The sequence below is a fragment of the Accipiter gentilis genome, chromosome 1 (genome assembly GCF_929443795.1).
Source record: "Accipiter gentilis chromosome 1, bAccGen1.1, whole genome shotgun sequence".
NCBI lineage: Eukaryota > Metazoa > Chordata > Aves > Accipitriformes > Accipitridae > Astur > Astur gentilis.
The window spans coordinates 6,117,445-6,145,379 of NC_064880.1; the positions used below are offsets into that span (position 1 = coordinate 6,117,445).

At 39.5% G+C, this 27,935-nt stretch overlaps 1 protein-coding gene across 3 annotated transcripts in view; it reads right to left on the reverse strand.

Moving 5' to 3' along the window:
• The window catches only part of MTOR (mechanistic target of rapamycin kinase), a 68,341-nt gene that overhangs the window by 11,962 nt on the left and 28,444 nt on the right, over positions 1 to 27,935 (reverse strand). For all 3 annotated transcript variants that reach the window (XM_049807176.1, XM_049807166.1, XM_049807185.1), the window contains 15 exons: positions 18,787 to 18,862; positions 17,411 to 17,550; positions 14,730 to 14,830; positions 13,737 to 13,852; positions 12,299 to 12,376; positions 11,764 to 11,871; positions 9,452 to 9,577; positions 8,663 to 8,794; positions 4,994 to 5,109; positions 3,561 to 3,678; positions 2,569 to 2,775; positions 1,827 to 1,927; positions 1,472 to 1,568; positions 751 to 849; positions 31 to 153 (listed from right to left, as the gene is read on the reverse strand). In XM_049807176.1, the coding sequence (XP_049663133.1) occupies positions 31 to 153; positions 751 to 849; positions 1,472 to 1,568; positions 1,827 to 1,927; positions 2,569 to 2,775; positions 3,561 to 3,678; positions 4,994 to 5,109; positions 8,663 to 8,794; positions 9,452 to 9,577; positions 11,764 to 11,871; positions 12,299 to 12,376; positions 13,737 to 13,852; positions 14,730 to 14,830; positions 17,411 to 17,550; positions 18,787 to 18,862 (1,738 nt within the window). The remainder of the gene's footprint in view (positions 1 to 30; positions 154 to 750; positions 850 to 1,471; positions 1,569 to 1,826; positions 1,928 to 2,568; positions 2,776 to 3,560; positions 3,679 to 4,993; positions 5,110 to 8,662; positions 8,795 to 9,451; positions 9,578 to 11,763; positions 11,872 to 12,298; positions 12,377 to 13,736; positions 13,853 to 14,729; positions 14,831 to 17,410; positions 17,551 to 18,786; positions 18,863 to 27,935) is intronic.

Genomic DNA, 27,935 nt, shown 5'->3' on the forward strand with positions numbered 1-27,935 from the left:
ATATGCTTTATGGTACACTTAAGTACTCACCATCATTGCCTGTTGCACCAGAGTGTTACTGTGCTCACACATGTTTTTCAAGATCTTATTCGCAGCATTGTGGCGAGCAGTGGTTGTAGATTTAGAGGCCACAGTCAAAGGATAGATCAAAGCCTACAAGGGACATCAACCAATAATATTTTAGAACCACACAGAAGAGCTACATAAATTGAAAGATTAGCAAAGCATTAATAAATAGCAGCCTTAGGGCTAGACAAAGAAAGCAAGCTTCCTTCTGGAAAGAAGCAATAGGAATTTGCTATTCAAAGTCTTCCAATCTGAAAAGCTTACAAGACTTTAATTCACTCAGTAGCAGAATGACTTTGAGAGCCTGTATCAAACTGGAAGAACAGAAAACTGTTTTTAGCATTTTGTGATTTTCCAGACTGTAGGAAGAAATTCAGATAAAACATTTGTGAGGTAGCCTTTTAGTAGTCACTTAATGAGATTTAAGAAGGTGATTTTCACTACCCAGTATTCTATTAGATGGACAGAACTTCCCCTGCTGCATGGCTTATCAAGCTCTTCTTTCCATTTTTATGTGAACAGTGCTGAGGTGAAAGAAGCAGCATCAGAAATAGTCCCCATCCTCACTATCCTCATTTGCTGTGACTTCCAGTGCAGACATCTAGACTAGGTGAAATGGAACATAGAAAATGTCTTAACTGGCGCTCAAGTCTATGGAAATTCCTCCTCTAAGCCAAAGCTTACCTGGGGATGGTACCGTCCAATATCTGTGAGGAGCTGATGAATGAGACGTCCTACTAATGGTCGTGGGGTGTCAATTCTTGCAATGAGCTGAGGGATAACCTAGTAATAAGGATAAGTAAAATAAACATTCCTGTAATCTCAAGTCTTTAGTTCACAAGCTGTTCTGCCCTCTGCTAGAGATCTCTCAGTCTTTAAAGGAGACAGAGAAGCCCACCACTCATTTTTGAGGGTAACACAAAGTTCAAAACAGTGTCAGAAAGGCAGAACAGCTCAGTGAGATCACAAGTGTTCTGTCCAAAACTGTTATAGGATCCTCTTATCAAAAGAGTAAGATTTGTCTTGAAGTGTAATGCTCAAGTAAGAAATAAAGCCTTTTTTATTTATTTACAGGAGTCATTCTACAAGGCAATCCTGAAATAGAATGAAAATTTTAAAATTGAAGATGATGTGCATTCAGTGGTGATCCAAGTATAAAACACCGCTGCCTGCTCTGATGTAATTCAGTCTCTCTCATTCATATGCACTAATCTGCATATAAATACAGAAACACATGCAAGAACGCTTCTCATGTCTCTGTTCAAGATGCTTGTTAAATCAGTTACAAATTGTACTGCACACTGCTCTCACCGCTGTTGAGCAAAGGATCATCACGGATATCACGTAACAAATGCCCAAGCTCCCCCCAGAACTGAGATTGGTCTTAGCCATTTGTGTTCCTCACCTGCAGCCAAGTGTCTATTTGGATTGCCTTGACTCCTTCTACCAAAGCCTCATTCACATCAGGCCAGTGACCATAGTCAAACCACAGAGTAAGGACTCTGAAAAAGAGAAATACATTTGTTAGGAATGCAACAAAAAAAACCCATTCCTGTCAAATACCTTCAGACCCGTTTACAAGTGATTCTTCTTTCCCGACCTACAGCTAGTAGGATAAGGGCTAATCCACCTAACACAAATTAGCTTGGACTGAAGCATTCACAGTTTTACCATAACAAAAAAGAGCAGAAACAGGTTCTAATCTTAAACCATGTGCCCTTATCAGCTGGATTTCATTTACTATGTGTTTTATTATGTACCTTAGAGTGTCTTGTAGGTTGTTTCCTCGAGACAGAGATATGGATCGGAAAAAACCCTGGACAGCAGGGACTGTGTACATCAAGAGGGTCTTGGATAAATCCTTTTGGAATGAAAATTGCTGCATTAGTTCTATACAAGCACATCAGTCCACATGAATCCTAAACTCAGCAAGGGGAAAGAGGAAGAAATATGTGGAAACATAGACCTAATCCACATTATAGTTGACTTCTGCTCATACTCCTCACAGGACATGTTGCTCCTGGAACTTATGTTTTGCTTTACTAGACATAAGTCTTTCAGCCTGGCAGGGAATATACCATGAAGTGGTTTTATACTTCAGTTTGTTGGCAAAACTATGGACAGCAATGCAGCCTAAAAACTACAACCCTACTATAACCGGCAAGTAAAAGAGATTCCTCACAGTCTTTCATGAAGGGCTTAAGCAGCAGAACTTGTTAATGCACATTGTAGCACCTATAATAGCAATCCATGCCTTTGCTGTAGTTCACAACTAACTTAAGATCATTTGCATTAATTTAATCCTCTTCCCTTAAGACTGAGTTAATCTGAACTTCCTCACTTTTGGTGTAAGCTAGAAGAGTGTGTGTATCTCTCTCTCTATGCACATACAGCCAGTTTCCACAAGCCAGGTATGCAGAGTAGCTTGTTTCCCACCATAGTATTTTCCTGCATCTAAGCAGTAAGTACAAATCTCTCAACATAAACAGAGAAGAAGGGTACCTCAGTGACTTTTTTCTGCACTGGAGATGGGATGGGACTGTTCTCTGTGCTCTCTGCATCACTCTCACTATTGCTGCCCTCGGTGTTAGCACTAGTGATACTGGCTCCACTGGCATGACGTAGTTTCTTCTTCTCGTCTCTGGCCTGGTTTTGATGTTTGTAGTGAAGCACTGCTTCAAAATTCATCACTGCCCAGGCATGCCAGGCCTGCCAACAAGAGAGAACAAAAGTCAGAAGGAAGATGAATCCTTTCTGCAACCTGTACTTTCTTATTATTAGAGATAATAATCCAGCCTTTTTGAGTCTGCGGACAAGAGTAGTAATACGTGTAGACAACACAATGCCTTGCTTTCTCTAATCACTTGTAGTTTAAACTGTCTTATTATCTTAAATAACATCATGGTGAGTTCTTGGCCAAGAGCTCCCTGTTGGATATTAAGGCAAAGGAGCTCTGTAGCAAAAATTAAATCACATTCTATTCACATACACCTTAATTTTTCAAAGCTTAAAATGAACATTAGTATGTTAGGACTAGGGGAGGTGTAACAGGAAGAAATACAGGAGATGGCTGCCTCAGAGAAGATCTGGCACCAAATATTAATTGAAATTTCACAATCCTGAAATCAAAGGATCTTTGGAGAATTAGCAACAAGGTCTCTTTCCTAGTTCAAGTATACCGAGTGAGAACAAGTTAAATTTTTTCCATTTAGATTATCCTTTCTCCTTCACTGTTAGCTGACAGGAGAGAAAGTCCCAAAAGCAAGAATAGAAACTGAATTGTGGCCTAGTTTTACCAGCCAGATAAAATTCTAAACAAGAATCCCATGGTTGCCTTGGGCTGCTTTCTCTGGTTTTTTTTAACCCTACTTGCAGTAACAAGACATATAGTAATAGGAGATCATCCTATGAACATCTTCCTTTCCTGTAGTATGGGATGCGATCAAATTTACTGACCTCTCTGCAATGGCGCATAGAAGCTTTTCCTTACTGACCTTGTACCAGTTGCGATCATGCTCTGTTGCAGCACTGTAGTATTGCAAGACTTTGGGAATGGTACTCTCATTGATGCCTTGCAGGTTCAGCTGCCACTCACCCAGTTTCAGGAAACACCTGGTTAAGCAAAGGGATTATTGACTCAGAACCTAGAATGAAAATGAAGCCCGATGGATTAAGAGGCAGACTTCTTATCTGAAGTCTGAAAGACATTTAATGTGGTAAACCCACTCTGTAAGCCTCTTCTGCAGACTAGGAGTGTATGTATTAACATGTAAGGTTCAAAATATCTACATCCTGCTTTTAAGTGTGGACCTAACTAGTTAATGGTTTAATTTTTAGGGGGAAAGGTGAGCGTCAAACTTTGTTCCTCATTTATATCAGTTATAAAATAAACGTAGGAAGTAGCTAATGGTAGCATCAAAAGACTTCACCAGTATTGATAAAATGCACCTAGCATATGTGCTGACTAGCTGTACTTATCACCATACGAACTAGCCTTCTGGAGAGAACACTGTGACAGACAAACAGTGGAAACACAGAACAACTGCTCTTCCCCCAAGCCAGAACCCCATTAAGTCATCCCCTCCCAGAGGAAAGGAAAAACAACATATTTTTACTGCAACAGGGTGGGGCTGTGAAGGTTTGTGTGAAGCTTAATACTTTGCTCCCTTAGCAGGCTTGAAATACCACAGTTACACAGCTGTCCTTTCTATATTTTGCGTTTTCCAGAAAGTGTCGTGCAAGAAAAATATTGCGTGCAACTCATTACTAATTTGTCATCCATGATAGTCACTCTGAAAAAAATAAGACGATGGTGTTATCAAGTTCTCATTCTCATAAAAGCAAATTAAGCACATGCCTCCCTTTAAAAAAAGCAAACCTTCAACAGCAATTTCTTCTTTAAGCTGGAAAAAACCAGATCTTGCACCTCAAGATCCACAGAGGAAAACGGAGATTGTAAGATGTGTTTTTAATGAGACAATATTTTGAGAGACCATCACATGCTGGGCACCTATTGCCCAAAGCACTGCTGTTGTAGTAAGGGCATGCGCTGCCAAGCACAGATGTGCCAGGCATGTGGGAAGTGTTTCTTTCCTACTGACTGGATCTCCTGAAAACCAAAGAAATAGCCATGCTGAGAGCTCTGCCTTCTGCCAGTGAGCCACAGTGCTGGAAAAATACAGCCAGCCACTAGTGACAAATATGAGCTTGTTTACACTGATGTGTCACAATAACATTTACTGAAAATTGAGATAGATAAGAATGTAATACCAAATGGGTCTCTACCAGCTAGATGAGAAATCCCCTGTTCCTTTTAATCAAAGCATGGGCCTTGTGTGAAATGTGTCATCTGCATGGACCCTGCAACCTCAGGAAAGACATGAGTTTCATATTACAGCTAAAGGGTATCCAGGGACCAGGTGCTGACCGTGCCATGAGCTTGTGGAGTTCTTGCTTGTGCTGCTGGTCCTCAGTTGCAATAGCATGCTGTGCCTGCTGCTGCATTGTCTGCACAAAGTGCTGCATATGCTGGAACGCATCGATCTGTAATTGGATGATGGTTGCAGTAAGGACCACAGAGGTTAAATACAACTTCACAAGAGAGGAAGACAATGTGGAAATAAATTTTCACTGAAAGCAAAAAATACAGTTTTGTTTTCCTTCAAAGCTTTTTAGCCATTTACATCTCCCTAAAATCAGTTTATACTCTACATATGTAGCACCAAATAAATGAAGAGGTTAGAGATTCTTGATGTCTCAGAAATCCGGCCACTGAACTGCTACACTGAGGAACAAATAACTGCATCCTTCCAATGCTAGGCACACCTTCATGTCATACATACAGTCAAAAGCATGACTGACCATAACATAAGCTGACATTGTGCTTTGATGTGCAAGAAATTAACTCTGGCAAAGCGACATGGTCACCTGCACTCCTCCACATGCACAAGAAGAAAACTTCAGCAGCAGACAATGTCCTGTTACTGCTTATGCAGACTAAGATTCTGGTAATGACATAAAGATGTCTCATTTGCATTAAGCATGCACATCAAAGACAGTCCAGCAATTCCAACAATCAAACAAATGTTCATAGCTTACAAACTGTATCTGACCAGGTCACTATCATAATAGACAGGATAACAAATCCAGAGAAGCCTGTCTATAATATGCTATGGCCTGAAAAAAAACCAAAAAAGAAAAAATAACCAACTTGAGAAAATAATGCCTGAAGGAAAACTTGCAGTTTCCTGATCTTCCCTCCTAACCCCTGAGCTTTGGCTAGGCTTACAGTACACACCATGGGACATAAACTTTGAGTTGTTTCAACAAATTAAAGTCTAGATTTCTCCTAAGGTTGTTTAAGAAGCACAAATGTACATTGCTCCTTTGCCAGCAGATTACATAAGGCAGTAGTGCTAAAGCAACTTGCACTACCAAATTTTGTGGGAAGACTCTTTCTGAAATTCCTTGGAAAGAATTATGGGGTAAGAAAACCTGAAATTAAAGATTTAAGGAAAAAAGTATGCACACTTCACTGGAAACAATTAGAGTAAAGCTCTTGCAATCTGGAAGGTCATTTCAGGTCACAAACTGCAGAATATGCTATTAAGAGTCCAATTTACTTCTGTTCCATCTACAGGAATGAGGTACTTTAGAGTGAGGCAATCACCTGAGCTGAAATGACTCATCTATTCCATTCAAATGTCAGCACACACAAGTCAATTGTCAGGAAAAAGGGTATTAGCCCAGTGTAAAATAAAAGACAGTATCACACTGTTAATATTAATGGGGGGCATTCCACAGCTTGTAACCTAGATACTTGGTTAGAAGGGGGTGGGGGAGAAATAACAATCTTATAAATACTTATGCTGTTATGCCAGACATTTGTCAAAAATAGACAAAAGGATATTGCCGAACAGTTATGTGTCCCTCTCATATCTAGACACACCCAACGATCTGCTCTTCAGTTTCCATTACTATTGAAAACTGATCACCATAAACTGACAGGCAGAGCACTTAAGACTGAAAGCAGTAAGTTTTCTTTAACAACTGAATTCCTAAGTTTGCATGCAGCCTTGTTATGGTATATGTCTGTAGAATGCAGCTGCTGGCAAAGGTCCTTGTTAGAAGAAACGCAACAAGTTTACTGATCTATCTTTTTATCTGTTGTTTAAGAAAAGATTGTTGTGCAGCTCTGCAAGTGCAATGCGGCTGGTTTCTATCTACATGCCATTTTTTTTTCTGCTGGATCTGGCAAGTGCCAAAATGGTGGTAATGAAAACATTTTAGGTCAACCAAGCACCCTTGAATTCCTCAGCTAGAGAAAATGGTCATTTCCTACCATACCAGCCTACCTTAGTACCTTATTACTTAGGATACTAGATCAAGTCAACACACAGAGTTATATAAAATTCTGGTCTACATATGTTGCTAAGTAGACCTATGTATTGTTTAGTTAACGACAGTCACTGAAATAGAACATAAGGATATGCCAAACCATGTAATGCTGCTGGTACCAGGATAATTCCCTAAATGCTTTCAGTGTTTGGTATAAACACTTAAGTCTCACTCCAGACTGCAAACTCTGTCGCACCCTAACACAGCTTCTTCTGCCACAGAGCTGCACCTTTAACCATGAATTTCAAAAATAAGCATCTATGTTCCAAGTGCCACAAAGGACTGAATGATTGAGTCAGCCCTTCCAGCTGAAGAGTGCTCAGAGAAAGGGTTGAGAGTTGCATGTAGGTATAGGGTTAGTGCTACCTTGGGTAAAGTATTTCTCCCTCAGCACTGTAAACGACACCCACTTTTAATGTGTTAGAAAGAAGAAAAAAAAAAAGCCCCTAAGCACAGAGCTTATATACTATATTTAAAAAGGAAATCATTCAACGAGCAAGAAGAGGTGATTCTAACTACATCTGTTCCTCCTTCTCATCTTTGCTGCTTTTCTAATCTTTTTTTTCCCTTGTTTTCATGGGCTCCACATGCATCAGTTTATTTTAGATACATTCTCTTCCTCCATCCCCTTAATTTTTGTGCCTTGTTTCATTCTGCTTTCTACAACTGCACCAGTTTCCTGCATCTTGTCTATTTCTTTATCACAGGTCAACCACAGAAAAGTATACTTTCACTCAAAGAGGCAGGCAGAGAAGCCCTATATACTTCTTGGGTCATCTACTGAAATAAAAAAAAAAAATTAAAAAAAAAAAAAAAGAGACTATTACACAGTTTTACAAAGCCAATAGAACATGGCCTCATCAGCAGCTCCTTCTGTTTTTTAAATTCAAATAAAGAATAGTTAGGTCATGGCAATGTTCCCATAGCAATGGCTCTGCTCCAGTGCTGGCAATCCCAAAGACAGGAAAAATAAAAAAGATGTGGCAGAATATGAGAATAAATGGAGGCTTTAATGTATATTAAAAAAAAGATAAGTTATCCAGTCTGGAGCTTATTGGATTTGATTATGTAAATTCTCCCTGTGTTGCAATGTCAAAAACATTCACCCTAGGCTCTTTGGAGCCAAATTGTTCCCATGACAAAACCCTATGTACTTTTCAGCTGTCTTTCAGTTAGAAATTTTCAATAATGTCCTTAATAAAGGTCAGTTCTGCTCAGTAACTAAGTACAAACTGTTCAGGATATTTTTCTAAAACTGGTAATAAAAAACCTTACTCTTTCAGCATGTACCCCTGACCATAGGTGCAGTGTGGAGACCTGGCAATCAGAACAGTGGACGAGAAGTCAAGTACCAAGCCCACACAGTAAAATCTTGGTGAGGATAGAAGAGCTACTATTGACCATTAAAGTTGGCTGCATCCCTTGGGTACCTAATACTGGTTTAGCAAACATAATCTTTCCATGTAGGAAGTAAAATTAGGGCCAGGCCTTCTCTGCCACTATAGAGTTTTAAAGGAAAATTTCAAAAGCTTATCTTCTGAATAACAATAAGGAAAGGAATTAGTTATCCCTTTTTAGGTGAGCAAAAATAGAATCTTCAGCCTTGACTTTGTTCTGTGGGTGTTATGAAGAGCTAACATGAATGCCACTGCTCAAAACCTGAACAATGAAACGTAGAGAGTACTACGTTCTTCTGTACCTTACGGGCGCTCTTCCACATGTGTTTCATGTATGCATAAGTCACTTGGGGATGTACAGTTGGCAGTGGGTGATCCAGCTGTCGAGATGGATCTACTCCCAAGAGCAGGACAAGTGTCTTATGGGCCAAAGCCTGGAGAAAGTTGCAAAGAGAAAAAGCACGTTAAAACAAGTTCATTCTTACCTCCATTTCATATTGACTGCAGAACTGCCCTCCACTAAAAAAATACCTCCAGCCCTCCAGATAAAACAGAGACATAGCAGCCTTATTACCACTCCCTGGATTCATAAGAATACCACATGATAAACCATATGTCTTCATTGGGATCAGAGCATTAGATTCTCCTTTCAGAAGCCAGTAGAGAGTGTGAAGTCTCCATTTCAATTATTTTTGGTAATAAATCTTGTGGTGAATGTTGAAATAGGATTGTAATGTTCAACGATAACAACGTCACATTCTAGATTTGACAAAGAGTGCTTTAGCAGAGAGAGCTATTATTAAAAACTACAGTGCTGCATAAAAACTTTCAGGTATAGTATGCAAAAAAAAATTGGCTCTGATGCTCTCAGGAATAATATTAGTCCCACAAAAATAACCTTGGCTACAAGCATGAACTCTATGCTAGTTACAATTTTAGCATTTCAACAATTTCTAACCGGTCCCCTCCTCAGAGAAGAGCCCATCCCACTTGGGCAATGAAAATATTTGGAAATGCTCGAGGTTGAAGCAGCATGACAAAGCCAATCGTCTAAAAACCTGCTGTAGAGAGTAGAGCCTGATAATGCTTACCAGTCTGCCACTCTTGCCACACAAGCTGGCATACTTGAGCCAAGTTCTCATGTCCTCATGAGGATTCACAACAAGAGATCGGACCATCAATATTCTTTGCCAGTCTTCCACAATTCGTTGACAGCCCTGAGAGAAAAAGGAAGAGAGAACTTGGTAGCGTTTTATCTCCAATCTACTCCACAGAGCCTTAATTCAGAATCTGAAGGGACTTTTCCCAAGATGGAGAGACTTCAGTACCCATAATTCACAGCAGGCTGACATTACGAACTAGCTGGCTTTTTCTTTAATACAGCAATGTGTGAAGAAGGTTAAGTCCTTGACTCTTACTCTCTGCAGCCAGCTCAGTGTTTGCAGTCTAGTGATATCCTCTGATGGAAAAAGGAGAAAAGCTTCTAAAGCAGAAATGCATCCAAAAATCAGAAAAGCTCTTTGTGCAATTCGAAAACAAGTCAATAGTTTTATAACCCATCTCAACCTAGTTTTAAAACCTATTTTTGGTCTAAACAGTGACATATCTCAATATGGAGATGGTACAAAACCAAATGGTTGCAAAGATTTTTGTTATTGCCCTTCTCCTTGCATGTGTTTCTTTTAGAGGCTGGCATGACTGAACTGATATTCTGCCAGAAACCGCAGTTCCAACTGCTATGCTGCTTGTGCAAGCATTGTCTGGTTCTTGTCTGTCTGAAGGGAGATACGTAACAACATTGTCAGTCAGAGGAGGATGAGGCTGTATTTCAAACATTCAAGGATGCTACAGAGAAGTAGAATTGTGGAAGGGACAGTAACATACATCAAATACATCATGCTTGCTGTAATGGCCACATACTTCAGGGTAACAGTGATGCTCTGAAGTTCACATTAATCCAGAGATGACTTAGTTTTGAGGTTAACAAAAGAATTTTCCAGGTGCAGCAAGCACCTTAGCACCAAAGCATCTATTTCTTTCTCTTCTTCTTTTTCCCCAAAATTGAGGGCTGGGAAATTAGACAAAGCTTGTTCGCTAACACCCAAATACACCTCATCCCATAGGCATTTTAAAATTATTAAAAAGCAGCTATAAAATGTGCAATAACTGTATGTACTGCTTTCAGGACTATAAACAGCCTATATTCAGACATTACATTTCCTGTCACTCTCAGTTTATCCACCCCAGTGGAATGGTCCCGAGCTTTTCCAGTCAGGAAGGCAAATGGGATACTAAAAGCCTTGTCACAGTTTCCCAAACAGCTAAAAAATACACAGCAGAAACAGCCTTTCATAAGGAGGCAGATACAGCAGTCACAGTGAAGAACTCTGCATAGGGAGAAATTCTTCCTCCAGGCAGTGTATCAAAATTTGGTATAATGAAAGCATTTTACTCTAATTATGCTCCCCTCCCCCCCTTACAGAAATCACCTCTTTAAACAGTATTCCTGTATGTACTACATCCGATATTCACTTTCACTGTTAGGGATGCCTCTTGTAAGGAAATAAGTCTCAAAATATTTGGCTGATTTAAATCTTCAGAGGTGCTTTGAATTTTTGCTGTTTAGGGTAAGAAAGGCACAAACTTCTCTGTAAATACAGGAAAAGCAGCATTGCCAAAGGTCTCGTTTAAGAGGACAAGGCTAATCAGAGAATCATAGAATCATTTAGGTTGGAAAAGACCTTTAAGATCATTGAGTCCAAACATAAACCTAACACTGCCAAGTCCACCACTAAGCCATGTCCCTAAGTGCCACCAATCAGAAATGTTCTTCTAAGAGGTCAAAAAGGAACAGGACAATCTTTTACAAGTATGTGAATTCTCTGTCCGGTTTTCCAGCATTGTGAGAGAATTCACTCCTCCTTAAAATGCAGCCAGACAGGTAAAAAGTTCAAATTAGCCTCATCCAAACCAGTATTTCCAGATGTAATCCAACACTGAGATAAACAGCCTTGGAGATCTTACTAGTATCTCCATTCTGTACACATTTTCCAGTGGAAGGTGTCCTTGCCCATGGCAGAGAGGTTGGAGCTAGATGATCTTTAAGGTCCCTTCCAACACAAACCATTCTATGATTCTATATCAAGTCTTAAATCACCCCATTAAAGTGTCACACCAGTAGACACCTCAGGAACATTAACAAAAAAAAAAAAAAGAAAAAAAAAGAGCCCAAACAACCAGGACAAATACAAAGGAGACAGAAAGCATGCAACCATGTAAGCATATATGCTATTGGGATAGAAAGATAAATGGAAAGATTCGCTGAGCCATCGCACTGACTCAAAAGAAAGCTGTTCATGCCAGTTCATCAGCATCTCCATCCTTGACCTTTACAAAGATGTACCTGCAGTCTTTCCCACCAGATCTGGCGGATGATCTCACGGCGTTCTGGTACAAGTTTATACTGGATAACCTCTTCCAGCTCTGACAGCATCTGGCAGGATACCATAGCCTGAAGGAAACAATCACATTCCATCCCAATCACTACAGAAAAAAATCTATAATTAAGGAGCAGTATTTTGGCATCAAAATCTTAAGTACATATGCTGCCCAACAAGTAAAGGCCTAACTGCTATATACTGGTATCTAGATCTGCTGATTACTGGTATCTAGATCTGCTGATTCAAACTTTCTGAATATCAATTCTTCTTTCTTTTTTTTTTTTTTTTGGTGGGGGTGGGGGGAGCTCACTTCACTGTTTAATTTGTCCCAAAGCTGCTCTGACAAAGTTATATTTCTTAACTGACAAGAGCCATTTAGTTTGTGGGCCTACACAGGTCTTATGTTTGATATAAGCACTACTCAGAAGTTTTATGCAACTTCTAGAGACAGTCTGAAGCAGCAATGAGGAGAATGAAGGCTGAGAGTTAGACACTTACCCCATAGGCTCGACTGTAGCTCTCTCCTGCCATGGCAGTCAGCTCAGCATCTAGCAGATCTCTGGCTTTGTCAATGCACTGAAATAGAACAAGATCTTTGGTGAAATGTGGTATGTTTTATCTAGAGTCAACTGTTGGAACTGCTATTCATCTGTTCTATCTCACGAACAAAGCTGACATTGTTCCCATTCTCCAACAAGAACGAGGAAAGGATGTTACCAATAGAAAGAACTGACAGGGAAACAGTGTCCAGGGGCAGGTGTAGGGGAAGTCAAGGGGGCTTCATTTATCACCTGCACAGTCTGAAGTTTGCCTTTCTACCAAATCAAAGTTTGCGGTATTTCTAATCCTACTGTCATTGTAGAGATCATAATCAGTAACATTTATAGAGAAAAAAGAGAAGTTCACATTTTAGTGCAAGAGAGGCAGTTACAAAAAAGCCTCAAGAAATGTCTCTTGATAAAATACAATGATAGAAAATAGCTCTCACTGTTTTATGTAACCCAACAGGTTTTTATGAATTTTACAGGACAGCAAATTCCACTTCTCTTCCTCCAACTAAGACATGCTCTTCAAGCATGAAATAAATCGTGCTTTGGTTCCAGTCATTATATAATCTCTCATCTACAATTTTTCCTGTTCAAAATGTTAAAGGTTAATCACAGACTCTACCTCTTTGAATGCCTGGCTAATTTTACTGTGCACATCACCCAAAAATCTGTGTACGGGTTTTGACAGAGCAAACTGAATTACTCCTTTATCTAAGTTGGCAAGCCAGCACAGAATTCTGAGAAATGATACTTGAGCTTCCTTGGAAAGTAAACAACATGCTTCACATCTACAGAGGGGAAAAAGTCACTCTGCAAATCTCCTCTGTGACAAACAAGCATACAAATACGACTCTGTTTAATAGACTTATTCCTTGCCTTGATTTCTGATGTCAATCTAAAATTTAAGATTTATCACTGCTACCAGAAAAATTAGAGGAAAAGTTCTGGTACATGATATATATGAGCACTTCACTAAAGGAGCTGCAATAGACAGAAGTGCACAGAACACCCATGAAGAATCTTATGTGTGTCTTATGCCATCAATGCCTTTTATCAAGCAGTGCCTTGTAGAATGGAACTTCTGCCAAGATAACCCTTGTGCACTGTCTAGAAAACAGACATAAAAGTAAAGAAGCCAAAGAATGACTAAGGCATTTGTACACTCTACAGCACTGGGCCACTACTATCTGTACATATATTCACTGCTGTGTCTCTGGAAATACAAGGTAAGCTCAATCACCAAGGTCTAATACATCAATGGAAAAAAGGTTATTGGGCAATTCATAGGTTACAGCCAACTGCTTTAAAACAGCATGTCTTTCCATGCAGAAATACAGCCTAGTTCATCTTAAACTAGGTTTTGGGAAGCCAACAAGGAAGATAATTACCTGTTGAGCCAGTGAGAAAAGGTCCTGATGAAGAGCCAGTACAGCCCTGTAGAAAGCACCATCATGGGTGTCCCTTGGGATCATGCAGGTATATTCTTCCATGCTATCCCACTGACCTGCAGAGACACAGATATCCTCAATAATACAACAGTCTTCTCTCCAAGATAAGAACAGAACTATGCTACAGTGCTTAGACATCACTGACTAGGCCTGAATGCTGTGTGGTACTGCTACATTTAAGTCAGGTCTCCAACAGCTTGTCCTTGGCAGGGACGGTCTGTGTTATACACAGAAACTGTATATCTGCACAAACTGTATACATACATACACAGAGTTATAAAAAAGCAAAAACATAGGTATTTTTCTTCTAGGTAATTTGTTATCTCATAAAAAAGGTTCTTGCATTCCTTGTGATGAAAAAGTTGAAATGCTGACATTTCCAGAACATTTGAATGAATTAGTGTCCTACAAAGCAAAAGATGAATTTTACTCAGTAAAGGCTGGCAGACAGCAAGTGATTTGTAAGCTTCTCTAGTAAATATCTGGCTATCAGCATAACGGATATTTGGACCATTTATAGATTTATTCCACTTAAGATTGTCTATTCAACAGACACAACCTATTGAGATGTTCATCAGTCATTGTTCTAGTTTGTAAATAAGAGTGCCACAAATCTGAGAAATTCTATTAATCTCATTTCAAGTCTGAGCTATGTTCAATGTAAAACTAAGTAAAAGGGATCAGTTAAGCAACTGATTATCTGCTCAGCCCAATAAGGCAGTCTCTCTGTTATTTGAGACCACGCTGGAAGACCTTATGTAAATGCAAGTTTTCCAGAGGGCTTCAGTGTTAAATAACACTTCATTTCCCAACATAAATAATTTTGGGTTTTGATTTTGCTGTTTCTTATATTTTGTAGTTCTGAAGTAATTTACAAGTATCTGTGCCTCCACATTGTGGGCTGTCATATGCTACCACATAAGGATACATTACCTAGGCCCCAGGCAGCAGCTGCAGCCATCCTGGCCATCTTAGCTTGAGTTTCATCATTGACCTGTGTCCACTTTTCGCAGCATTGCTGGTGGAGCTGCCCCCTAAGAAGAATCCACAATTTCTGATCAGCAAAAAGCCTCTTCTAAGAAGTCTGCCTTGTTAAACAACGACTTTCCACAGATAAGATGACAACCAGCCCCATTGTTCTTTTTAGATAAAGTGGAGAATAGGATTCTTCTCCTCTGAACAACTCAGACATGCTAGTCTGATGACAATTATCCTATCATCAGAAAATAATTTAAAGGCACACTATGCTTTGAAAACACAAATCCAGACAAAAGTTTGCATTTGTTCCTCAGCAGGTAGTAATGCCTACTTTATGAACTGAACTGTCAACTCCAGTATACAAATACAGAAAAAACCCACCCCGTTCCCAAGAAAAAAACCAAACCACTACCAAACAAGGGACACTTAAAATTTTTCGCAAGTGTCAGTACAGGAAACATATGATCTGAATAGCTTGTGCATGGGTCCTGCTATCAAACAATTTGGATAAACACATCATCAAGTTTGAAGACAGAAACTACAGAATCAATGCTGCTGTAACCTAGTATGAAAACTTGTCATGACAAGATCTCAGAAGGGATCTGAATCTTTCATCTCCACTGGAGAGGAATCATCAGGATTTTTTTATATTATTTCTTTTAAATCAACTGTGAATGCTCCATTAATCAAACCAATTACTGTGGGTGTTGCAGTTCCAGAATTTCTCAGGCTGGATACTCTGTAGCAGTGGAATAGCTGCCAACTGTGAAGAGGCCAGCTTGCCTTCTCTACTGTCATACTCTCCTCTCCCAAAAAGGAAGATGAGTTAGTCAAACAGAACCGATGGGCTGCCACAGGCAAGATAGTCATTCTGACAGCTTAATGGCCCAGGAGAAAAAAAAAAAAACCAAAGCAAATGAAAAACCAAGCCAAACCTAGCAACAGTAAATCATCAGCAGAAAATCAGGACCTCATAGATGCTAATAAAGCAGTATGGCTCTTGCAGACTTAACTACATCAGGAGACAAATAGCTAAGAGTATTTTGACTATACTTTCAAAACATCACTGGATGGAGTACTGAAATAATGATGCTGCATAGTATCAGTTCTAGATTAACCGTCATATTCTGCCAAGCAGACTCCAGCAGCACAAATAGTCAAGTTGAACGCTACTGAAGAATATCAGCAGCCAAACCATGGAATCCTCAGTCTCAGGATGATGTCTCTATAGTCAGTTGCAAGGTAGCAGACAACGCTTTGCAAAGGCATTTCTGAATTGTAAAAAACCATCTGCACAGAGACAGAGTGCAGTTCCACAACAGCAAGCACACAGATCTTTGTGAGACTGTGATTGCTCTCATCACTACAGACATCAATAGATGCTCCAACAGAAAAAAAGCATCTTTTTGTAACATATTTGTCACTGATATGCGAAGAAGCGGGAGGTTCAGAGAAGACACTTGACACAAATACATGTCCTGCAGGAGGGAGAAATTATGTAAATCCCTGGTGGGAACTGCCTACTCCTAGAAAAGATGATTGAGAAACACTCAGTAAGAGGATCTATTTTTCCTACTGAAAAAGCTACACCCAGTATGCCTCACCCTCATCTACAAACAAAAAGGGCAGAAAAATGCTGTCAGAATTAGGTTTCTCAAACAGCTCTGTTTCTCTAACAGTAATATGACTTTAGTGAAGAGGAATCTCCTTACTGTGTGCCATCCCATGGGTTCACGTCAGGACCCATCAGGAGAGAGCTCTAGTGACATGAAAAGTTCAGTAGAAAGGCGGAACCTGGACCAAATCACATATGCCCCTGGGTAGAACTGCATGCTACAGTGCACAGAATGCCTTCTCCAATTATCTTCTTCGAATTGAAGTGAACAGGGAGAAAAACAGAAGCCCCCAATTAACTAGCAAGCTATAAGTCACTACCAGCTCACCCTCTCACAGACACAGACTCTAACCAGTTATGTGTTGACAACACACATTTAACGCAGGGTTTGAAATACCAAATGTCCACAAAGACAATGCTTAATGAATGCTAAAAAAGAGTAATAATGAAAAATTCAGCCATCTACAAGATGGGCAAAAGGGTTTTAAAGTGGGAGTGATTTATTTGGCATAATCTTACACCCTGTTGACTATTAGGAAACAGACAATTTCACTAACAACTGTGCAAAAGACCATGCATTCTGGATAGGCATAGGTCTGACCGCGAATAAATCTCTCTCATGTTTTAAACAGAGTTTTAAAAGGAGGGCCACAAGGAGCTCCCTTCATAACTGTTTTTGACAAGTGCTGCCCAGTTAATGTTTCCTGAAAGGTCCCCTCTATTTACAATTTCTTTCTCTGTTACAAATGGGGTTGATCTGATCATAAGACTGCAGATTCTCTTTCAGAGAAACCTTCACTTATAAGATGGCCCATCCCAAATGGCTTAAGAGATATTATTACCAATTCTGACTTCTGCGAATAAAATGAGAAGTTGCTGGAGATACTCAAACTATTAAGTAAGCAGGAGTAAATAGGAATTCAGGCAAAAAAGTTGCACCTGGATGACAGCATTCAGAGAAGAGAAAGGCACCATTTTTAAAGGCAACATTTTCCTCAGACTTCAGGCATTCCTCTCTTACCATTCACCAAGTGCTTCCAAGCAACGCATCCGTCCTAGCATCAGCTCAGGATCGTCTTTGTTTGTGTCCATCTTCTTGTCATAGGCCACCAGAGCATCTTCCCATTCATGAAGCTTTTCATACCAGGTAGCTTGAATTTCCTAAGGAGGAGAAAAAAAAAAATCAGAATAAATAGTGGTATTAATATTCATCATTCTATATTAACTACTGCAACTCTGTGTCTATGGTGGTCACTTAGCCCTTTTTTCATTCTAAATATCCTCATGGGCTTTTGTGATACAGACAAAAGACTTGAGCTAGTGCAAAAACAGGAATCCTGACTGTTGCTCAACCTGCACAGAAATGAATTCACGTTTACCAGAGGGATCAATCCAGCATCATCTCCCTATTCAGTGCCACTGAAATATTAGCTCAGTGGCTGGTGCTTTTCTTTTTGGAGAGGGGGAATGAGTAGAATAGGAAAAAGGGTAAATCTATAAAATATTCCACTTCCCATTGTAGCACATGCTTGCATTTAAGCAAGAACAACAGTCCTGTGTTCAGGAATAGAGTGACTAACTGCAAAAAAAAACCCACAAAAAAACAACCCCAAAAAACACACTGTGCATCTGGCTACTGCTAGGCAATTTTTTAATACAGCAGGTAGTATAAAGTTGGGGTCTAATCGCAGCCCTCACAAGGAAAGGCTGTGGTTTGTAACAAAGCCAAGCAGTGATCCTTATCAGCTGCACAAACTTTTCTTCAGTTTTTGTTTCTAGATTTTGTTTCTAATTTTCAAGAAATAAAATGCCTTAATATATTTTCCATATTTATCTCTGCCAATGTTTTTCTGCTCAGTCCTTGGCAGCTCATGTCTTGACATAGGCTGCAGAATAGATTCTTTTCCCAGCCTTGTGGGCAGGGTCAGTATAAACCACGCTCTGCATGCCAGGTCTTCTACTTCAAGTCCTCAGCTCGGTCATAATATTTCAAGCAAGTTCTTGACAGTAGAGCTCACAGCTCCTCTTATGACTTACTTTGTAAAGTTGCTAGCTGCCCAGAGCCACATTTAGTGTCAATGATGGCTGCTAAATCCTCCTCCAAATCAGGTTCTTGCACAAGTTCTTGCAGCCTTCCCATCTATCTTACCTGCATACAGTGTTTGCTAGTATACAGCTAAGTACACAGTATACATCCCATAGGCAGCAAGGCACCTTCACTATGAAAGATGCAGTATTACAAGTGGGGATAGAACCTCCCTCAACGTGACTGATTGAAAAAACACACCACCACCACGCACACACACACAAAAAAACCCAAACCCCAAAACCTACAAAAACCTACAAAAACCAGGAAAACATAAGACATGAAGAAGAGAGTTACCCAGCTGGACTCACCAGCTCCCCAAAGTGCTTCATGGCATATTCCAGTACCCCAGCAGCTGCTTCTGGCTGTTGCAGTTTATTGTTAATGCTGAAAAGGTAGTGAGAGAAAGACCATTTAACACAGTTGATAAATGTTAGAGTCTGGTATAAGCTTCTGCTTGATAATACCAAGCTCTATCATTTAGAAATACCAATTGAACACCCTCCTTTTTGTTTAAAACTTTTAAGTGAATGACTAGACTACAAAAGACACGCAATGACTATATATTTGCAAAACAATAGGTGCACGCATATTCTCTGCACATATTCTCAGGACTCATTACACAAAACAGTGACTATATATGATTATCAATTCTAAATAGCGGCCTGCATAGGAAGAATAGTTGCCAATAGTTTGAAAGGCATAATTTCTTAAACAGCTACGCTTATTAAGAGCTTTACAGTACTGATTTTTTCCCCTCTTTCTCTTAAACAGCCCACCAACTCCTTTAAAAATCAGAGTAGAGATTTTAATGATCCAGGAAACAATCTACATCATTAGAACAGTTGACAAATGTCACCAGGAACACACACAAAAAGCTCACAACCCTACTTTCAGTTTCATGTTTCATATAATGCCTCTACACTGGTACTAACCAGTACTGGTGCTCTTCTTTTGCTGTTTTTCAAGAACATGTCAGAAAGTCCTGCCATCACAACCAGTCCTCATTCTGTACCCGTGAGGCATCTTGCTTTGCAAGGGCAGCTGAATTTTGTGAAGCACAAGCAAATAGGCTACTCATGAGCCTGGTTCTCCAGTTCAGCAACATATGTACAGCTATTCTCTTAAATAATTTCTATTTCATATTGGTTTGCTGATCTTACTATCAGAAATGGCTCTGCACATTGGTGCTTGGTGATCAGCACTTTTGCTAAAGCCCAGTTTAATGAGGAAATTAACTTTTCGCGAAGCTCCTGCTATTTTATAAAGCTTATTTACAAACAGTCTCTGGCTCATTGCTTTCCTCCTTCCTTAGTGCCGCTGGAAAACAAGAAGTGCAAGCTGTTCAAAGCAATGTCACAACACCCGAGCACTCTACAACACACCCTGCAGTCCAACATTAATAACAGTTAATGTTTGGAATGGAAACAGTATAACCTGACAAAACCAAACGTGTCAACTGACAGCAATGCAAAGAGACTTTCAATGGTCTTTGAATATGCTGCTGTAGATATAAGCAGCTTTCAGAAAAATCCTTTCTTGCCTTCTATCATCAGAATGATTGCGTTTCATCCCATTCCCACCTGCCCCCCTCCCCAAGAGGCCTGTGGATCAGTAAGAGAAAGGAAATCCATAGTATTAAAAGAGTACTCTGAACAGAGAAAAGAAAGAAAATTTCTAAATGAGTGCTATATTTCTTCTATCTGTAGAAGTTTCCTTTCCTGACAACTAAAGAACCAAGCTCCCAGACACACTCTGGGTATCTGGGAAGGTGAAGTAAAATACTCTTGGAAACAGGACCTCAGAATGGCCTGAGCTCAAATCAGATTTAGCCTGGCTAAGAACACACCATAATCACTGTTCAAGAAGACAGGCACCCAAAAATGGGAAGCACTTGAAATATATCCATGCCTTTTTTTTTTTTTTTTAGCAAGACAGTCAAAGAACATACTACCTCCACGCTTCCCAAGGGAAAGCTAGGCAGCAGTGCCTCATAAAAGTGATAAATGGCTGTCACATTTCATATCCTGATGATTTAAAGAGCCATTGGCAGAGACATCACTTCCAGCATGTCAGTCAGTTAATTACTTCCAACTTATCTTTCTTGTCAACACTTCCTGACAAAATTGGCCTTTATCTTTTATTCTTCAACAATTAGCACTGCTCTTTTGCTGATGCTCCCTGGTGCACGCAATTACTCTTTTTTTGTTTCATACTTTCTTGGCTGTCCAAAGTAGAACTAAATGTTTCAAAGCTGTCTATAGCTAGGTTTAAGCAAAGGGAGGGGAAAGAAGGGAAGAGGAAGGAGAAGACTTTGATTTAAAAGAATACACAGCAGTAGATATAATACTATGTTGTCATTATTAATCATAAATTACTCCCTTGTAACAAATGATCTAGCCCACATAGTGAGTAAAGATAAATAATTTTGTGGACTAGGGTAAGCCACTGACTGGGAAACCTCCTGTCAATTATTTCACATTTTGATGTACCACATTAAAATAGCGCATAGACAAAATGAGGGGAAAGCAACAACATTCACTGCTTTGACAGAAATGGACCTAAACACAGAGAAGTACAGCTGTCAAGAAGAGTACAAAAATCCCTCCAAAGCAAGACTCATGCATCAAAGTGGACTTTATTAATATGGCTGAACATTCACTGACTTATATCTTCAGAGTAATAAAACCTTGGTAATCACTGCATCTTTTTGCTATTCAGTTTTACAGGCTAAGGGAAACACAGTTGTGTGTGGATTAAGTTCTGATCTTGTGTTTTGGAGGTTTTTTTGTTTGTTCTGAAAGACCTTAGATTTCTGCTTTTTCTCATCCACTGGATTCAGTGTGCTCTGAGTGTTGGAAGTATATTGACAATTCCCAAAAATTGCTACTACCACAGCTGACTGGAATGTGTTTTCAACAGACCCACACCTCTCTGCATACAAATTCTCTGAGAGTGGGCTTGCAGACTGTACTCTTGGAAAAGCATTTCCACATGGAGTCCTGCTAATACATTCAAAATACATGTTTAGAAACTGTGGCATTCTGTGCTTCCCTGTCCTTTCACTATCCTACCATTACGGCATTGCCCCTCTCCCTGTAGATCTGATGAGGTCTGTGCTCAGGCAGAATCTTCTTAAATTTTGTAACACTCTTAAAACACTACAGAGCTGTGTTCTAGTCATTGTGCTGGAGACCGGACAGATGAGCAACACTACAAAAAAGCATCCAGGCACACAGAAAAGGCCCTGAAGGGCCAATATTCCAGCCAGGCAGAGCTGCCAGGGGGTTAGTCACAGTGTTGCTGCTGGAAATTAGGGCAGTTTATCGGATTAGAATCAGGGGGATAGATTTCTCCTTGTATCTGGAAAAAGATAACTACAAAATCTTTCTGTATTAAAGGAGAAGGTGGGAAAACATCTCAAAAGATGGAAACAGTGCTGCTGGCTAACTCAGCAGACAGTAACTTAAGTCTCTGTTTACTGGGTGGTGTCCTTGCAGTTGTTCCTAATTCAGGATAATATGAAGTTTTATATTAAGGTGAAGGTCAATTGTTCTCCATATCCACTGAGAGTAGAACATATTAATCTGTTCATTTTTGTTTACAAGCTAAAGAAAAGCCACCACTACCACCTACTTTACTTGAAGGCTCAGCAGTAGACCACAAAAGATGACTACTGTATCTCCTTACTTGGAAGTTTTTAGGTATAGGTTTGGTAGGTCATAGGTTACACATCATCTTTCAGGAAAGGCTTAAGTATTCAGCTGTGCTGCCTGGTATGGACTGGGAGAGTCTTCCAGTATTAATGCTCAAGTAAGATATTTCAAAATTATATATTTTAAGTGCCACATGTCAATACATAAAATCTTCTGAAACTACTTCAAGAGAGCTGTCCTCATGTTTGCAGATAGTCTATTAAAATGGGAGTCCACAGAAAAAACAAGGTTGCCTCAGTCATATCAAGATTTTGATATAGTTTGAACTAAGGTACTAATTTCACTGTTTAAATACCCACCATTTGATTTCACATTTTATGCAATAAACAAAGTGATTAGAAGAAACAACAAAACAACATTAAGATCCTTATACTTTCCTTCAAAATGAGGATTAATTAGTGGCAAAACTGATTTTCATCAGTGAAGTTCTGTATGAGTTCAGCTCACCTGGACTCACTGCATAACACATAATGCAGCACAGTAGAATTAAAATTGATGTCAATCACAGTAAAAAAAGCAGTAATTCCTATATTCCAACTGCACAATCTTCAGCAGATGTAAGGGGCAGCTGGATAAGGAAATGACACTGGCACAGAAAGCTTTGTGAAAAGACAGTTAAATCCAAGATCATAGATCATTTTCCCCTCCTGTTTATTAATCAATATCTGTACTATAGCCAGGATAATATCCAATCCTACTGTCTAACCCTAACCTATTTATAGCACTTGATCATAAGTGGGATATTAAAATGAGACAAGCCTTCTGATGAAAAAAATTTTGTAGGGATGGAATGACATAGCAATTGTAAAAAGTGACTACGCTTGGCAAACTCCCCGATATAAAAATCTCGGACAAAAATATTAAATCTTTGATTTTTGTTAGTAGCGAAAGGTTACATAAACCTACTGTTTGATTATTAAGATATCAAATAAAAATGTAAGTCTTAGATGTGCAAAGGACTAAAATGTAGCACACTGAGCTAGAATCAAAAACAAGAATGCTATTTAAGAGAAATATACTCTTACTGCTTGTATATTATAAAGGCTATTTAAACAGAAACCAGACATGAACTGGGAATGAAAAACAACTTCATTGTCTTCAGCAGGAAGAGCACTCAAATGATGGACTTTTCTCCTCCACAAACCCCAGGCATAAATGTCTAATGTTTACTAGAAATATTCTCTTTTATACAGTCCTGGGAGCTTTCCAGTCTTCCATTATCTTTCATGGTCTCTAACAATACTTCCTGTCACTCAAAATACATTACATTTTCAAGAACTCAGAAGTAAGAGACTGGACTCTTCCCTATCATCCCAAAAAAATGAAAAACTTTCTTTTAACAGAGCCTTTTCAGGAGGTCCCAGGCCTATCTGTGAGGGAACACACACATTTCCGATTGCCAGAAAGGATGTCAAAACTTAGTAGAAAAACCTTATTTTTGCAATAAAGCAGCTTGTGTGCAAAGTCTGGACAAGAAGCCAAACTTTCCTTTTTTTTTTAGTCTCCCCAAGTTTGTTTAAAAAGCTACTCTGTGTGACAGATTTTACCAACATAAGTCAAGCTTGGTTTTCCTTCTGAAGAACTCCTGAGGGCTCGCTTCTGGGATTAGAAGAGGAAGGCACTGCTACTTGGTGGATACTTTGGGGAACAGGTAATCCTCTGGCACAAGGAATTAACTTTGTTGGCCAGTTTCCCCAGTTCTGCAGTTTATTTGTGTTCAGGCATCCCCTAAGTCCCTGATTCAACAAACCTCAGAAACAACCAATTGCCCCCCAAACAACTCTAAAACCCAATGCATTTCCATCATGCTACTAAAAATCATTCCCATGCTGGGAACAAATACATTTGAGAAACCAATACCAGCAAAGAGCTGTTTTCAATAAACAGTTGTGATGATTGACTGCTTATAGGCCAGAGTAGCAGCCCCTTCAGCTCTTCACAGTAAGAGCGCACAGGCATTAAAACTGGCCAAATTCCCAATCTTGATATAAATGCTTGAAAATTAAATAAAAACATTCATGAGCTTTGAAAGGAGAAGCAGTGAAAATGGTTACAATAAAATTCTTAGCCTGCCCTGCTGCTCAGGCTGCAAAAGATTTTATATCACCTATTCTTTATTAACCAGATTCAGTGAAGGCAGAGAAGAAAAAAAAAATCCCAAGGAAGATATTTAGCAGAAAGGTGAAACACAGAGCCAGAGTCTTTATGTATTGGTTATGCAAAGAAAGGATACATTAAGTAAAAAAGAAATCACAAATGATTGTAGGAAGTATCAGTGTTTTGTTTCTCATCAGGCCGTCTCACTTGTTCCACCTGTTCCTGTATAACTTCAGAGATTTACAGTAACTAATTACAGTAAACAACAATTTTATTCTACTTTACTAGGGATTTAGTCATTACTGTAAAGCTATAGCAAAGGGAATGTGTAGAACATTCATGAGCATCTCCAAAGCCAGAGGTGAACAGTTTCACGCTTCCTGGGAAGGGAAAGCAGTATTTCACAGAGCTTCAACGAACTATGGACTCCTACGATCTGCCAGCAGAGAACTGCTATGAGCTTTTGCCATCTCAGCAAGCACCAGGAATGCTAGATTCTAAGCATTTGCCGGATGCATATTAAGGGTTTTGCAATGACTGGCTACCAAATAAATAGCCACAGGGTGCTGAGCGTTTCTTCTTGTCTCAGCTTCACATACACCTGCCAGAACAGCTTCCCAGAGAAGGCAGTCATTTAAACCCACCTCTAATTTAATCTCACCCTCCAGGGACAAGAGATATCTGGTTCTAATCAAGTAATACTAATATACTTGAATTTGGTAACATCAACCAACATTATAAACATAGGGTACATACTAAATGTAACCATGTTTAGACTCAATTCTCCCAATCATTTAAAACCCACATCATTAACAAAGTCAAAAAGGATTTGCCTCATGTTCTTGACTTTAGGATCTCATCTTTTTATCTACCATGTAGCAGAGTATTCCTACGTACAAAATATAATGGAGGAAAACCAGGGCAATGGATTTTCAGACCAAATGATGCTCGATTTCTCTATCAGTATTGGAGGAAAGGAAAAAATAGGACTAGGACCCACTCAGTAATGGAACTAGTTTCTTCCTAGTTATGCCCAAAACTATGCATCTTTCCAAGATATAACAGGATCTTGAATTCAAGTTGTAAGTACTCCAGTACATAACAGTGGAATAGTTTCCTACAGACTGTCAACTTCTACAGCTGATCTAATCTGGCAATGACTAGCATCAGTAGCTATTGCTGTCTAAGTGGCTACACTCAGTTCTCCATGCAACAGGGAAAGATTCATCTTTCAAATACTCATAAAGAAGTCAAATTCCATTAAGGCTAAGGTCCCTGCCAACAGAGATCTGTCTGCCCAAATCTCTCTAAATGCTTCCTCAAAAGTAATGACAGACACAAAGATTAGTGCTCTTTTCCTTTCCTGCATATATCTGTTGTCACCTCCTTACAGAGAACACAATGAGAGAACAAGGAAGTATTATCTCTATTTTAAAACAGGTAAATCAAAGTACGCAAAAGAAAGATGGCTTGCATTAGGATACACAAATCAGAGGCTAAACCCAAAATAAAATCCTGGCTGTCTCATTTCAATTAAATACTACAGGTTAGAGAGGGGATTCAGCGGCCTTTCTGCACTGTTTCGTAACATCTGTGTGCAACAGTTTGGCTGAATCTTGGATCCTTCCAAAGTTTGTATCAAGAAGGAATGCATGGACTTAGAAGTGGCTCCCCTTTTCCACATTTGCCCCTCATGGTGTGAGTGTGTGTGAAATTCAAACTGTACAAGAGAAATAAAAGAGTTACAGTGAGTGAGAGTAGCAGCAGAATGGATCAAAGTCCTATGTAACACGATGGGGGTGTTAGCAGGGTGGCTTTTTGGGGAGGAGAAGCCAGAGTCTGGCCTGTCCTATTCTTTGTTCCAATTTTGACAAAAACATGTTTCTCATCACAGGAAGCCTGAGAAGAATTTGCCCCTGGGAATGAGAGAAGCTCCAGCTGGAAGAGGGCTCAGACAGGATTAGAGGCAGAACAAAAAGGTCAGGCTTTCATCCACATGCAGTGGCACTTTCTTGTCTGAAGTATAAAAAGCAATTTTGCTATGGAAGGTTTCTGGAATGTCTATGACAAAAACGTGACTGAAGTCCACTGTCTGCTGTGGAGATATCCTCAGTACTTTATCAAATTGTACTTGTGTATCTCTGGCAATATCTCAGGTCACCAGTACCACACAGTAGCCTCACTAGCTGATACTAAGACTACAGAGGTTTCTGCCTGAAGTACAGTACACAGGCAGTCACCCAGAGTGAAGCTCAAGACATTCACACTGCCTGTTTGGACATCTCTGATTCTGATGTCCTCCAAAAAATCCCCTCTTCCTCCTCTAAGAAAATTCAGGTTTATGAAACATCTGTATTCCTATTCCACTCCTTCAGTGCTTTCATCTTTCTAAATCTTTGCACCCTGTGGGGTGTCTCATTACTGTTCTGAAGAAAAACTATGCCAGCTGTGGTGCATGCAAATCAGAGGCAGAAACAAAGCAGCTAGCAACAAGTGTAACAAAGCTAAGGAGGAAGAGAAACTGTACCAACAAGAAATTGTACTTCCTATTTCTTTAAAAGTGGATGTCAGATCAGCAGGGCTTTTCTACTCTTTTCTAATTAAGCAGAAATCCTGCAGCCACTTTGGATCAGCAAAAGAAATCTAGATAGGGTATCATGTCTCAGTTGGGTTTGTCCTAATTTTCTTTGTAAAACTAGCAAAATTAGTTTTCTTTTGTTTTCTTGGACACCAAGAAGCCTTCATGACATTTACCTCAGGAGCAGATACATGAGCTATTTACTCCTTCATTTACATTTTATCTCTGCCAGTTATCACAATCAGAAACTTTGCAGGAAGATGCAAGAACCCACATGTTGGGCAATTACAGAGCAGCTGGCCTGTGGAGAAACAACTTACCCATAAGGATCTAGAACAAAAGTTGCTGAACTTTTGCAAAAGGCGGCGCCATTGCTGTAACAGTTCTACTTTGGGATCAAACAGCTATAATCAACTTTTGAACTGTTATAAGATATAAAAGAGAAGACTGGAAGTTGCTATCTCAGCCAACTGATACTTGACCTATACTCCGAATGTCTAAAGATTTAAGATTTAGATTTACTCTTAAATCTACACTTTATGTAACTGTGGACATTTTAATTACCCATAGATTTTCCTCTCTTAAAATCCTGCTAATAAACTGGCCTCCACAATACTGGAGTTAGACAGATCACATTGCCTGTAAAAAACTCACCTCTTGCCAATTTTAAGTAGACTGTCTTTCAGCATTACTTAATGTCCTTTCGGTTGTCCACTATGAGTAAACAGAGGCATGGGTTTTGACTTACATATTTTGCAGACTTCTTTCCATCCCACACTGAGGTATCCCATCTCTAAAAAAACCAGCACTGAATTCTACAACACAAATAGTGCAGAGAGATCAGTGTCCAGAGAGAGGAGGATTACATGCTGAACTGATGAATTTGCTAAAATACTATCTAAATTAAGAAATACTGCAAGCATAGAGTTACCCCCTGCAACTTCTGGAGAATATATTAGTAGGATTTGTTGTGGCTAGGGCTACCTGCTAGGGAGTTACCTTCCTTGCACTTTTACAAACTCATCCTGCTTGGACAGCCTTTTCACATTCTGGATCACTAATACTCTTA